General features: G+C 38.3%; 3 protein-coding genes across 3 annotated transcripts in view; 1 reads left to right on the plus strand and 2 right to left on the minus strand.

Moving 5' to 3' along the window:
- LOC133522513 (cytochrome c oxidase assembly protein COX15 homolog) overlaps positions 1–11,124 on the minus strand; it is a 29,829-nt gene extending 18,705 nt beyond the window's left edge. Inside the window, exons 1-4 of the mRNA XM_061857873.1 lie at positions 10,909–11,124; positions 10,369–10,532; positions 4,120–4,252; positions 140–272 (exon numbers count right to left, since the gene is read on the minus strand). Coding sequence (XP_061713857.1) covers positions 140–272; positions 4,120–4,252; positions 10,369–10,527 — 425 coding nt within the window. The 5' untranslated portion in view covers positions 10,528–10,532; positions 10,909–11,124. The remainder of the gene's footprint in view (positions 1–139; positions 273–4,119; positions 4,253–10,368; positions 10,533–10,908) is intronic.
- Positions 11,125–11,709: 585 nt separating this feature from the next.
- On the minus strand, positions 11,710–13,555 carry LOC133522512 (tubulin alpha chain-like). The gene is made up of 5 exons (XM_061857872.1): positions 13,416–13,555; positions 13,135–13,348; positions 12,580–13,052; positions 12,140–12,496; positions 11,710–12,058 (listed from the first exon to the last, which is right to left on the minus strand). The coding sequence occupies exons 1-5, from the start codon at positions 13,422–13,424 to the stop codon at positions 11,801–11,803; spliced, it is 1,311 nt and encodes a 436-aa protein (XP_061713856.1). The 5' UTR covers positions 13,425–13,555; the 3' UTR covers positions 11,710–11,800.
- A 364-nt stretch (positions 13,556–13,919) lies between these two features.
- On the plus strand, positions 13,920–14,894 carry LOC133522521 (3-oxoacyl-[acyl-carrier-protein] reductase FabG-like). The gene has a single exon (XM_061857882.1). The coding sequence runs from the start codon at positions 14,014–14,016 to the stop codon at positions 14,776–14,778; it is 765 nt and encodes a 254-aa protein (XP_061713866.1). The 5' UTR covers positions 13,920–14,013; the 3' UTR covers positions 14,779–14,894.
- The last annotated feature ends 172 nt before the right edge of the window (positions 14,895–15,066 follow it).

A 15,066-nucleotide genomic window follows, 5' to 3' on the forward strand; every position in this document is an offset into this window, starting at 1 on the left:
GTCGAGAACGTTTCTAACTTGCGACCTTTCGGAATTCCGATGAATTTTCCTAATTTTATTTCAATACTGAAAATACAATTTAAATTAATATGGAATATGGCAGCAACAGGCGGTACTTGACTAAGCTGCTAGTACTTACTACTTGTACTCCGGAAACTGCTGGTATTTGTTGAACTCGGCCTCCCACTCCGCCTCGGTGGTGGGTAGTTTTTCCCCCAGCAGTTTCCACGTTACCATCGACAAACCGGATTCCGTGAGACGCGTCACGCCACCTGCACACAAACCTCATATTAGTCAGACAGAGAGAAAAATACTTTACTTCTCATGCTTATAAAATTCGTTTTTAAGAGGAAATGGAACGGCCGTTTCTCCATTCAAACGTAGTCTCCATCTTACTCTCTGTGTATTGATATTATGGAAAATATTTTTACATAATTTGATGTATATTAATCACAGGTATTCCCCAATATTTGACTTTTTTTCGAAATGTTAATTTAAAAAATAGGAAAGAAAAACAGATTTCATACAAAATGCTCCTAATTCTTATCATAAAAAAATCAAACTTAGGAGCATAGATGTGGTTGTTATACAACAAATTAAGTCTAAATATTTTTAATAATGTTAATATCCAGGGAGGAACTCCGTTTGTATGAAAAGCTCGCGCGGGTCCTTCGCTTTCGCCTTAAGGGTCAATATAGTAGTAATTTTGAAATCGTCTTTTAATACTATTTGTGTACACCGCAGGGCATTGTCCGCACCACTAAAAGAAGCAGAGCTAGAATTCTATGCAATGAAAACTGATGGATTTTGTATAGATTTTTTATACAGAGTATTTCGTTTGGCAATCCAGCAGTGGCAGCATGGTTCCATTTTTATTGCTTGTCACTATGCCCGTCACTTTCGCACTTATATACTTGTTAGAACGTGACAGGCATGGTGACATATGATAAAGAGCCGACCATCTTAGCCCTACAGGACTTGTCACAGCCCTCGCTGAGCGGCTCGAATCGATAAACTGCCTCGTATCGTAAAGAAAGGACGCATATCATGAGGAATTTCGTACACTGACCCACCTGTTTCTGTTGCACGCGCACAATTATATTGCTGTCCCGTTCGCAGTGTCATTAACTGCCGGCATCATGGGCGGGTCAGCAATATAATTACACGCGTGCGATAGATACGAACAGGCGACGGAATTCATCGTGGTAAGCGTCCTTACTTTAACATAATGTAAAATCATTTAATATTACGAGGGGTCTCGACCCCCGCTCCGGGTCGTTCCTAGCGCAAAGGTTGTCCATCGCGGTTCAACGCGGAAACGCAGCAAGCGTGATGGGCACCTTTGCGTTGGGAGCGACGCGGGGTGGGTTGTTTGACTAGTTTTTTTTTAGAGGTTAGTTTAGGTTTAGTTTTATTTATAGTTAAGTTTATTTGTTAGTCCTTAAGTATTTTAATGATTGTATTTTTTTATTTAATAAGTATCCCAAAGTAAACAAGTAGTAAATATATTACGAGTAAGAAACGGTAAATTGAATCTCATTATTAACCCTTTGAACGCTTTATGTCATAAAGACAACCATCACTCAAACACCAAGATCCCGGGCGCAAGGGAGCTAATGTAAACCTTACTCGTAAGTGTGAAGGTTACTTTGACAGCGTCCGCCATGACACCTATAGTTGTCCTTGGCGCTGTGGGCACGACTAGTAACGACGACTTTAGGGGTTCTTGGCGGTCAGGGTTAATTATACCTACTGACTATAAATATTTTATTTATAGATATGATTTTAAATCTTCCTCAAATGTATTTTTATACAGCTTTCTTTATATACCCCAGCTACTTTTCTATCATAATACGGTATCTCACGAAGTGCAAAGATACAAAACGATAGTATGCTTATCATATTTTCCTGCACTTACCATATTATCTTTAGAAAATAACCCCAAGGTTGAATAATTAAAACCAAACATATTTTTCAACATTTTTATTAAAAATAATCTACATAGTTTAGTCTTAAATACATCACAGATTATTTTCAAACTTTAAATGCTAAACATATTCTTATAATTCAACTTTAACTTTTAGGTATCTGACATTGACTTAAAATCTTATAAAAAAAAAACTACAGTTAAAAATCCAGGAAAGAGTGACCTAGCATCGGTAATAATAGGAATGTCAGAAACACTTTTACTCAAAGCTACTTTTATCAATATCCAAAATGTCATAATACCCAAATAAAGGCTTTAAGTCAAATCCTATTCCCTAGGCCAGATACTCCAGATAGACATAAATTGAAAAACAGCCTTTAGATTTTGTAAGTGATACAAATAATTAATCTCAGCTCAGGGGCCCATTTCTCAAACCATATTAAACTAATATTATTAGTGTTTCTTTTTGAGCGCTTCACAATACGGGTGTCGGGTATGATTATTGGAGTTTGTGGGCCTTTGAGTGCCACGTCGACCAGGCAGTGATCTATTGTGACAGCCCTTTAAAGTTCATTACTAATGCCCGTTGAATCCAGGAAATTCCAGATTCTTTGGGTCGTAATGTTCTGTACCTCATAGGGTTGCAATACGTGCCGCTCTAAGTGGGTACTTCTTTTTCACATTAGTGGTCCACAGGAACAGAGAATGTGCATTGCAGTCTCCTCGAACTCCTGGCAGAACCTGCATGTCGCATCTTGTTTCTTTCCAATTCGAAACATGTGTTTGTTCAACTTACAGTGTCCGAGTCAATATTCTGGTCCCCGCGCAGGTTTTGTGTCTTTTGAGCCCTAGAGGCTCCTTAGCAAATTTGCTGTTGAACCCTTTGATTAGAGCTTTCGAGTGTTCTTGTCCTTTGAGCAACTTCTACCAATCGATTGCTCTTGTTTTTTCTAAGTTGCTGAGCAGAGAATATGCATCCCGTTTTGTGATCCCACAGAACGGTTCTGGGCCGACAAGGGGTGTGTCTGCGCCCATTCTAGCAAGTTCGTCCGCTTCTTCGTTTTCGTTAATGTCGGAGTACCCTGGTACCCATATAAGGGGTGTTGGGTAAGCTGCTAAACTTCCTAAGCGCTAACCATTTGAAGGGGTCTCGATTATAAATTATATCGCTTATGCTATTTTCAACTTTCTCTTCGTAACAATAGAATCAAATATTGCTTATTTATGTTTAAAGTGAAGGACTGGTTGTCTACGGTCTCGTTGACAGCATGGGTGTCACAATTTTTTGAATTAGGAAGGGGATACCCTTTCATTTTAGCGGTATCTCTGAAAGGGAAACATCTTCCTAGAGCTAAGTCAAATGTCAAAATGAATGGTAAGCAATTCAAAGGCAAAGCCAATTGTTGGGGCTATTCGATAAACAACTAAGCCAATTAAGGGCTTTTTTTCTGGAAAGGGGTGGACTGGTCCCTGTTGTCATGGAAACTCATACAATTTGACAGTTTATGGACTAAGAATATTAGTCTAATGGCCTCCACTAGCTGGCGCGGGTGCACGGAGCGGACGAGCGGGTTAGCGAAAAATAGTATGAGCGACGATAAGTGAAGCGGACGCGTGCGGCGGATCTCACCTACAAATAGCACCCGCGTGCGTGCGCACGCGGCGGGCGTCCGCGTCAGCTAGCGCAGGCCCTAATACCGTTCGAGAAATGGGCCCCTGCAGTCAATACGTATTATGGCCAATCTGTATCACACTTGCAAGGCTCGGAAACCGATTAAATTTCCAAACCGTTATCATGTCCTTGGCGCTAAACCCTTTTATTTCGGTTTCACTAAAAAACCGTTATTTTTAAAACGGGTTTTACGAGAACAGTCCTTGTTACATTAACCGGGTTTAGAACAATAAAAACCGGTTTCTTCGTATGTCGGTGTCTCTGTTTACGTGGCATACCACCAGGCCGACCGGCCGTTGCGTCACTCGTCGAATAAACCGGTTTTTTAGGTTACAATAAAGTTCCTAAAACGTTCGCGTTCTTATAAAATTTCGGAGAAAAACCGAAATAAACCGGTATTAACCGGTATTAAAAAAATCAGTTCCATGCCTTGCCTACTTGCTACCGTTAGTCCTATTAAGTGCCACATTAACAACATAATAAACACAGTATAGCAATATAATATAACCGGCAACCATACCTAGCACGACCGCGGTGAACACCATCCCCGAACAGCCAAGCAGCCAATAGCCGACCGCCTTGCTCTGTTTGGGCTTCGGTTGTGAGGAACAGAGGCGGGCTACAATGTTGTTTGACTTTAGCAGCTCGCATATCTGAAATATAAAATAAATTGATACTTTTTTAATTGCAGATGCCTTATTTGGCCCAAAGCAAAGGCGATATCAAGGTATCAATTTGGGGGTCTCAGGAACTAAACTTTTTTTTTATCATATACGAGGCAAACGAGCAGACTGATAGCCTGATGGTAAACGATTACCGCCCGCTTGGCATGGTAAGCGGACACCCGCAACACCAGAGGAGTTGTAAGTGCGTTGCCGGTGTTTAAGGTGGGAGTACGCTTTTTTCTTGAAGGTTTGAAGATCGTATAGGTCCGGAAATACCGCAGGCGTCAGTTCATTCCACAGGCTTTCATTGGAGTCTGCCCTTGCTAATTTAGTCTAATTTCCCTATGAAAAATTCAATATAATAACTACTGTTTTGCGTTTGCCCCCTCTAAAGAGTAATAAATTATTATAAAATTATTAAATAAATAAGAAACATGTTCGTTTTCCTGTTAAGTTGTAAATTGTCAAAGTGACTGTTCAACACATTACATCTTATTCTAGTTTAAGGTTGCCTTTGTCTCAGTCTGACAAGATTATGTCTTGGTTGCATGTCTGGTATCCCAGTTTGACAACCATAGAATCATGATTGTTGAACGAAGATTTTGGAAGATCAGTTTCAGAAATTATAAATTGAACCCCATTTTGAAATGACGTTTAAAATCATTGCCTGTTAAAGGGTTAATCTACTTTTGCTCAAGTAACCCAGTCAAAATATGACAAAATAAAATCTATTTCATTGGAAAAAAAAAACAAAATTGAAGACAATCATAATACACATAAATACTCAATCTTTGTTTGTGATTTTCATTCAATAAATATAATGCCTAATGAACACTTTTTTCCGAACTCATCTTGTATCTTTAGCCATAAAATCACCTGTAGTCTACAAGTATTTAATTTATAAGCTTAATTTGTATAATATATATATAATTGATACATAATTGATTTATTGTCTGTAGAACACGGGTAGATACAATGATGGAACACAATAATATAGGACCACCATGGTCTTGCCATTAGGCGTACAAACAGTCAAACTTATTATCTAGGTACTTAACAAAGTGCGCTCCTTCAACGCCTGGGTAATGCCCTTACTCACATACTCCTTTGGCATACTAAGGTGGACTCAGACCGAACTGGACGCCCTGGACCGGAGGGTCCGACTACTGCTCACCACACACCGTATGCTGCACCCACGCTCGTCAATTATGAGATTGTACATCCCACGGAAGTGTGGAGGTCGAGGCTTCCTAAACGCCAAAGATCTCCACAACCGCGAGGTGTGCAATCTCAGGAATTATTTCCTTAACAACGAGTGTGGGATGCATCGTGATGTGGTGGCAGTAGATAGGAACCTCACGCCGCTCTCCTTGGCAAACGAGAACTGGCGCAAACCTGTGGTACTAAGTACTGCGGATCGCAGGGCGGCATGGGAGAGTAAGGTGCTACACGGGCGGTTCTACAAGGCCCTAACGGGATCCGACGTGGACCTGCTCGCGTCGGTGAACTGGTTACGATTCGGGGACCTCTTCGGAGAAACCGAGGGTTTTGCCTGTGCAATTGCGGACGAAGTTATGATGACGAACAACTATCGGAAATATATCCTGAAGGACGGTACGGTCGACATTTGTCGGGCATGCCGCCGTCCCGGTGAGTCACTCAGGCATATCATTTCCGGTTGTTCTCATCTTGCTAACGGCGAGTACTTGCACAGACATAATCTCGTAGCCAGGATTATTCACCAGCAACTTGCTCTTCTATACGGCCTTGTGGACCGCGAAGTACCGTACTACAAGTACTCACCTGCGCCAGTTCTCGAAAATGGTCGTGCCACGCTCTATTGGGATCGATCTATTATCACTGACAGGACTATTGTAGCCAATAAGCCTGACATCGTGATAATAGATCGATCGCAACGCCGGGCCGTGCTCGTCGACATCACCATCCCCCATGACGAGAATCTCGTGAAAGCCGAGAAGGACAAATCCAGTAAGTACCTAGACTTGGCTCACGAGATAACCGCCATGTGGGATGTTGATTCGACGATCATTGTCCCGATAGTCGTTTCAGCGAACGGTCTCATAGCGAAGAGTCTCGAACAACACCTTGAGAGACTCTCGCTAGGTGGTTGGATCAAGGGTCAGATGCAGAAGGCGGTGATCTTGAGCACGGCGCGGATAGTGCGGCGGTTCCTCTCCCTGCGGCCCTGACCACCGGCAGCTTGGGCCTTGCCCCGCTGCTGGCGGCACCCTAGGTTAGGTTTTTTACAATATGTTTATATGTGTTTTGTATTTTTTTTTTTTTATGTATTTTTATATTTTACTTTTATATCCATATTGTAAAAAACCTCAGTCTAAGAATTAAGAGAAATAAAGGAAATAATAATAATAATAAACCTTTTTATTCCTTAAATAAAGTATACAATATATTAAAAACATTTGTTTCTTTAAATTGTTGAAACTATGAAGAGTATGTATATGAATATTTGATGTTTTATTTAAGGTCCCGTTCGGGTAAAGGTCTCCTCCAAATTTTTCCAGACACTTCGGTCTTTGGCTTTCTCTGTCCAGTTTGTACCGGCTACTTGATATATCTCATCTGCCCACCGTTCTTTTGGCCTTCCTTGTTTTCTCTTGCCTACTGGACCTTTCCAAGTTGTCGCTTTTAGTGTCCATCTTTTGTCAGAGTAGCGAGCTATGTGGCCTGCCCACTTCCATTTGAGGCGTTTAGCATGTTGTAAAGCGTCTATAACATTTGTTTTATTTCTAATGTCAATGTTTCTTTTCTTGTCTTTAAGTTTGATGTTCAGGATGCTCCGCTCCATAGCTCGTTGACAAATTTGAATTTTATGTTTTGTTTCTTCATTGTATATCCAGGTTTGGCTTGCATAGGTGAGGCAAGGAAGGAGGCACGAGTCCATAATCTTCTTTTTAGTTAAAAGAGGGAGACTAGATTTAAGTACTTCCTTGTAGGACCAGAACTTGTTCCATGAAAGGGTGATTCTTCGATCCAGCTCATCTATGTCTCTTGACTTTTTGAAAGATATCAGCTTCCCTAGGTATATATACTGATCTTCATAGTCTAGTTGTGTTCCATCAATCAATATAGGTGTCTTTTTACTATTAGTAATAATTTTTGTTTTGGAAGCATTAAGTCTTAGTCCAATATTGTTGCTAGCGGTGCTCAGTTCTTGTATCATATCTTTTAGTTGTTTTGCGGTTTCCGAGAAAATAGCTATATCGTCTGCAAAACGTAAATTGCTAAGAAATTTACCATCAACGTAGATACCTTTTTTATTCCATTTCAAGGTTTTCATAATGTCTTGCAGGACTGCAATGAAAAGTTTTGGTGACAGGGGGTCGCCCTGCTTTACACCTCTACATATTTTTATTTCTGGGCCTAGTCTATCCAACTTCACTCTGCTAACACTGTTACTATAAATGTTTTTTATTATTTCTATGTATTGTTTAGGTATATTCTGATGTTCTAATGCCTTCCATATGCTTTCATGGGATATTGAGTCAAAAGCCTTGGTATAATCGATAAACGCAATGTAAAGGGGTTTTTTTAGCTCCTCAAAATTTTCTATAATTTGTTGTGTTGTGTGAATATGATCGATGGTACAGTAGTTTTTTCTAAACCCCGCTTGCTCAATGGGCTGGTGTTGTTCGATGTTAGCCTCTAATCTCTTTTCTATGCATGATGCGAATAGTTTATAGAGTGTCGGTAGTAGGCTGATTGGACGATAGTTGCTCACATCCTTCGGGTCTCCTTTTTTGTAAAGTAGTATTATTCTTGATTCTGCCCAGTTTGATGGTATTTTCCTGTCTCGCAATATTTTATTGAATAATAGGGTCAATGGTGTTACTAAAAGATATTTTCCTATTTTTATACTTTCATTTGGAATGTTATCTTGGCCAGGGCTTTTATAATTTTTCAGGTTTTTAATTCTTTCAATAATTTCCTGTTCATCAAAAAGCTTAATTGAAGCTGTAGGTGCAGGTGTTGAAGTCTGGCATGTTTTAGAACTATGGTTGTGATCATGGTACAGGTTCCTATAGAATTCTGTAGCTATATTAACTATCTCCATTCTTGACTGTTGCTTTTTTACTACTGTATTTGTAGCTAGGTTTGGTATCCATTCCTTAGCCGTTGTCAGTTGTTTGTACGCTTTTTTCAAGCTGCCTGTTGTAGAAATATGTTTTTCTATGATTTGTTGTCTATGGTTAATATAGTCTTTTTTTGCTAACTTGTTAGTTTCTTTATAGAGTCTAGATAATTTCTCCCGATCACTATTGGTTTTTGGCTTCTTCTTCAGTAGCTCTGAACGTTTTTTTATCATGTTTCTAGTTTCTGCAGAGAAGATAGTGTTCTGTAGATCTAGGTACTTACTACTACTTAATACATAAGTCATGCAAATCACAATACATTTACGTAAGTTAACAAAAGCGGTCTCATATTTAATATTACACGATGATGTTACAATGTGTCACAGAGGTACTCTTGAATGGAGTAATAGGCTTTTTTTGATAAAAAGTCGTGCAAAATTTTCTTAAAATGTTTTTGATTATTACAGTTTAATATACATTTTGGGAGTTTATTATATAATTTGGGTGCCATTCCAAATACACTTTTGGAAAGTAAGGCCATTTTGAATGGTTTTGCGTATATTTCTCCTTGATGTCTAATGCTATTAAGTTTTGTATATTGACCTATGTTAAATTTTACATGTATAGCTACTTCATAGATGAAAAGGCAAGGCAAAGTTAATATTTGATGTTTTGTGTACAAGGGTTGAAATGAAATGAAATGAAATATTTGAAATGAAATGAAATATTTATTATTATGCATAGTTTTAGGTACAGTTTTTATGAATATATATATATATATATATATATATATACAAAGTATGTACATTGATGGTATCACTAAAACTACCTTACAGGCATGCATAATGTACAATTGACATATACTTATTGAGCTACTTATAGTCTAGAAATTCATTTATGCTATAAAAACATTTATCCACAAGCCATTTTTTTAAAGCCTTTTTGAATTTGATGAATGGTAAGTCTTTAATCTCATCTGGCGCTTTATTATAAATCTTTATGCACATAACAAATGCATTCTTTGCTACCAGCGACAGCTTTGTTGGAGGTATATATAGTTTGTTCCGATATTGTGGCCGCACAGGATTACGATACACTTCTTTGACTTGCTGGAAAAGGTGGCCATGTTGATACACAAATATGCAAGCGTTAAAAATATAAATAGACGGGAGAGATAAAATATGCTGATTTTTAAAATAAGGTCTACATGAATCTAAGGTATTCAGTCCAAAAACAGCTCTTATACATTTTTTTTGCATGAGAAATGCATCATCAATGTCCGTAGATCTACCCCACATTATTATTCCATATTGAAGGATTGAGTGGATATAACCGTAGTAGGAGGTAAGAGCCGCATCAATTGAGACTACTTGGCTTATTCTTCTTAAAGCATAGACAAAGCGGTTCATGGTTGGTTGGTTTACATGACTCTAAAGATTTTTCATAATCATTGTATGTAGTGTTCTTTTGTTATTGATGTGTAATAAAGAGTATTTGTATTGTAGTTTACTATGAATAATTTGGTATTGGTATTCAGTTCAGTTCAAATATACTTTATTCATGTAGGCCTAGCAACAAGCACTTATGAATAGTAAGACAGTATTACACATAATTATCTTAAGCTAATTAGCAGAGCAATTTATTGATGTCAATATTATTCCATATACTAATTAATATAATTGATAGATCAAATTTAATACTAAGAATTTCACAAAATATTGTCATACAAAAAAAACAATTGTATAAAAAATACTAGTCTAGAATGTTTCTAGAATAAATTCTAAATGTCAAACAAATAAAATAAAAAATAAAAACAACAAAGATATTGATGAATGTCCTTATTTGCTATACTTACCCTTACTTACTTAGAGCTAGTCCAAACAGTTGTCAGCTGCCGGGCAGCTATCTGTGTGAATCCATTCCGTCCCCCGCCCACCTCGAGTGATGCCCGCAGAGAGGGCCACACTCCACATTTATAATATTTAGAATACTTACTCTAAATACTCTATTCTTGCTGCATCCCAAGTTAGATGTAGTTCGAACAGGTGCCAGCTGCCTAACACCTATCTGTGTGAATCCATTCCGTCCCCCGGTCACCACAAGCGAAGGCGCCCGCAGAGCCGAGCACCGGCACAGTTGCGCCACACTCCACATTGTCACTGACAAAATATTTAAAAATATTGAGCTTTCGATTTATAGTATAAACTTATATTTATATGTAAAAACTTAAGCTTTTTAGATATTGGACTAGCATTTAGTTCAATGCAGAAATATCTGATGTATAACAATACATCAGATATTTCTGCAAAAACATACATTGAACTAAATGCTAGTCCAATAACTAATAAGCTAATATTGTTATATTAATGAATGTTAAGTTAAAATCTGCAAGTGTTGTTGCGTGAAAATAATTTATGTGTTTAAGGACAATGTCTAAATAAATACATGCATGTATTGACTAGCTAACTTGTAGCAGTTGCAATTATTACATAAAGTTTAAACTTTAGGACCATAAGGGAAAATACATTTACTTACGCAAGCGGTATTATCTAGTATTATGAAATATGACTCTGACACTACAGGTACACTTGATCAGCGGTTTGTTCACTATTAATCTGTCAACTATATTTGCCTTTTTAGACTCCAAAGACGACAAATGAATGTTTATCAATAAAATAAATTTATTTTCGAGTGTATTCTCGCTAACGCAAACTGAAACCCTGAAATCGCAAATGTGACATTGACAAATGACAACTGTCACTTGTGTCAAATCGAAGCACATGGTAGTGCTGCCACATAAAAATGTCGATGTTGCCTTTGGTGAGTGTTATCGATACTCATTGCGTATCGAAAAATAAGTTGGATTTTCACAAGTAGTTACTTTTAAAACTATAGTGCCTCTGGTATTTTGTTTTAGTGATAGTCTATCACATGACTGACTCAAGTCAAGCCAAGTTAGTAAATTGGGTGCTAGTCATGCTAGTACTACCGTAAGGTTAACAGAAACAGTATGATTGTCTCTATGTTTGAATTGTTTGAAATGATACACTCCCTGGCCAAACTATATATTTGCAGCTTTGAATGTGTCATATGCGTGTTGCTCATCCTTACAAAATGTTAATACACATTGTTACGTCACTCGCTTATTCCATTAAATGACAATGACATTGTCTTTTTAAAGGAAAAACTAACGTTAAGTATCTAGTTTGCGTCGGGAACAGTGACATCTTTGAGTTAATTTGAACAACAAACTGAACATACTCTATATCGTCCCGAACACAAAACCTATAATCTCTTATGAACCAATTGAAGAATATGTAATGAAATCTATGTTAATGCATTGCAACAGTTTATTTACGGCACATAACGCCACCATACGCCATACATATAGAACAATCCACTCCAAATATTTTAAATCAAATCATAATCAGCTTTCCATTTCTCTATAATCATTTGACAAAGCTTTAACATTCTGAAGGGCATTTTTGAATTCTCCTTCTTCCAGTCCTTCGCCGACATAATGATGTACGAAGGCTCGTTTAGCGTACATCAACGAGAATTTCTTGGTGATTCGCTCCCAGGCAACTTTGATGGCTGAAGAGTTTGACACCATAACGACTGCTCTTTGTAAGGCTGCTAAATCTCCTCCGGGCACAGTTAATGGCGGCTGATAGTTTAATCCAATCTATCAACACAACAAATATAATTATTAAGAATAGCTTCTTGTATTAGAGCCTAATTGAAAAAATAAATGGACTCAATTCACCTTAAACCCTGTAGGTGACCATGAAACAAACCTAATATTCTTCATGCTTTTTATTTGATTGATAGACGAATTTATATCATTTGGGTTGACATCTCCCCTAAATAGCAAACAGCAAGCCATGTACTTTCCATTCCTGGGGTCACATTTGACCATTTGGTTGGCCGGCTCAAAGCACGCCATCATGAGTTGGCTTGTTGACATAGTCTCGTGGTAAGCGCGTGAAGCTGGTACGAAAGGAGCGAAAGTAACTAAAGGATAATGGATTCTAGGGTAAGGTATCAGATTTGTGCGGAACTCCACCAATTCGACGTTTAAAGAACCTTCAAATCGCATAGATGCCGTCATGCATGAAACCACCTACAAATAAAATCACATTAGGTAAATATTTAAAAACCTGAGCAGAGTTGTGTATATTCCATGTAATACTTCGAATCAAATACCTGAGCTATCAGTCTATTTAAATTCGTATACGTAGGTCTCGGCACGTCTAAATTTCTTGCCAAGATATCATATAAAGCTTCATTATCAAAAATAAAGCAGACGTCCTCGGTGTTCATGCAAGCATGAGTCGTTAACACTGCATTGTAGGGCTCCACAATTATAGGCGATATTTTAGGAGATGGATATATTGCAAATTCGATCTTGGACAGCTTCCCATAGTCTTTGACCAAGCCTTCTAGCAGTAACGCAGTGAAACCTGATCCAGTGCCCCCTCCAAAAGATCGAAAAATGATAAAACCCTGAAGATGTTGGCAGTCTTCTGCTACTAATCGAATCCGGTTCAGAGCCAGATCAATCATTTCTCTACCTACGCCAAAATATCCGCGTGCAAAATTACTTGCAGCATCTTCTTTGCCGGTAATCAAACTGGTTGGATGGAACAATTCACGATATGCGCCAGTTCTAATTTCATCTGAAAACATTAATCATAATAAACGGGTAAACTCATTACTTTAGTGCAGATCATTTCAAATGTAAGAATTATTTCGCTCTACCTATAGGGGTTGGTTCCAAGTCTATCATAACCACTCTTGGAACAACTTTGCCAGCTCCTGTTCCACTGAAAAAAGCATTAAAGCCTTGGTCGTTGTTGTCAGGATAAGCCATCATGCCGTCAGGTCTAATGCCATGTTCTAAGCAGTACAGCTCCCAGCATGCATTCGCTATCTGCACTCCTGCTTGCCCGATGTGAATGTGGATGACTTCTTTCTAAAACATTGTTGCAGAAAGTAATCATGTTGGAAGCAAGTAAGGCATATTACAGTCTTCTACTCACAGCGCCCATTGTTTAATTTATTGTTACACTTGAAATTTGGTCGGTAATATATATATTTTTGTATTTTCTACATTATTTAAATTTGTTTACATTATAAAATGTTATCAAAAGATATGTCATTATGTCAATCTTATCTAATCAAATCAACATCCATTAAGCTATGGCTAATTCAAAGAGCCAATGAAAGCAAATATGAACTATCGATTCTGATGAAAAAGGTACAATCGATTATGCTAATTCCGATTTCATCAAGTCGTTGCTATTGGTCAAGGTCAGTGACATTTATGACATTTACGTGATTTTAATTGGTTTGTTGTTTTTTCGGAACTTCTCATGAATAGAGATTTCAACTTTTGATAGACTGTTTGATTGGTTTTAATTCAGACATTGCAAATTATGCTTCTTGTTAATTGGTCAATTCGGAATAAATTTATTTCATGTATTATTTTGTAAATGAGAACGCGCTGAATATGTTATTTAATAAAATTGTAAACAAGTTTTGTTGGTTATTTTCGTTTTATCTATTTATATTCAGATAAGATTACAACGTGATTCGCCGGACGGGTCTTGCGATCAGTGCAATTTTCATTATTATACAATGAATTTCGCCGGTAAAGTTGTAATTGTAACAGGAGCCAGCTCCGGCATCGGCGCGGCAACAGCTGTGTTCCTCTCGAAACTCGGTGCAAAGTTGTCGCTCACCGGCAGAAACGTCGAGAACCTTCAGAAAACAGTAAATGACTGCGATAAGGCCGCTACTCCGTTCTCCATCCCCGCCGATTTGACGAAAGAAAGCGATATCGAGAGCATTGTGAAGAAAACTATTGATCATTACGGCCAGATCGACGTGTTGGTGAATAATGCAGGTATTATCGAGACCGGAACCATTGAGAATACTTCCCTGGCGCAATACGACAGGCTTATGAACACTAATGTACGCTCACTGTACTATTTAACCATGCTAGCAGTACCTCACCTTTTAAAAACTAAAGGTAACATCGTGAACGTCTCCAGTGTCAACGGAATTAGATCTTTCCCCGGCGTTCTCGCCTACAACGTGTCTAAAGCGTCCGTTGATCAGTTCACCAGGTGTGTAGCTTTAGAGCTCGCTCCGAAAGGTGTCAGAGTGAACTGTGTGAATCCTGGAGTCATTTTGACAAACCTGCAGAGGCGTGGAGGGTTAACTGAAGAGCAGTATAAGGCGTTTTTGGAGAGGACTAAAGAGACTCATGCTTTGGGAAGGCCGGGGAAGCCTGATGAGGTAGCGGCTACCATTGCCTTCTTGGCAAGTGACCTGGCAAGCAATATAACTGGTGCAAGTGTCCCAGTAGATGGTGGCCGTCATGCTATGTGCCCTCGTTAATATCTTCAGCTGCCATTTTTTTATTGTCGTTAATGTTTAAGCAAAATGTAGTCAGATATATTTTTACAAATTTTTATGCATATATGGTACTTGTTATAAACATATATTAGAAAGTATGTTGTTTTTCATGTTCCAAACTTGTCACTTGTCATCAATCATCATCATCAATATGACTTTTGGTCAAATTCTGCAACCCCCTGCTCCTACCTGCCTAGTCCCATGACTACCAACTAGGCTAGAGGGCAGTCAAATGGAAAAATGCTTTTACTTAAATCAGTTGGGGTTGTT

The sequence above is a fragment of the Cydia pomonella genome, chromosome 11 (genome assembly GCF_033807575.1).
Source record: "Cydia pomonella isolate Wapato2018A chromosome 11, ilCydPomo1, whole genome shotgun sequence".
Lineage (NCBI taxonomy): Eukaryota > Metazoa > Arthropoda > Insecta > Lepidoptera > Tortricidae > Cydia > Cydia pomonella.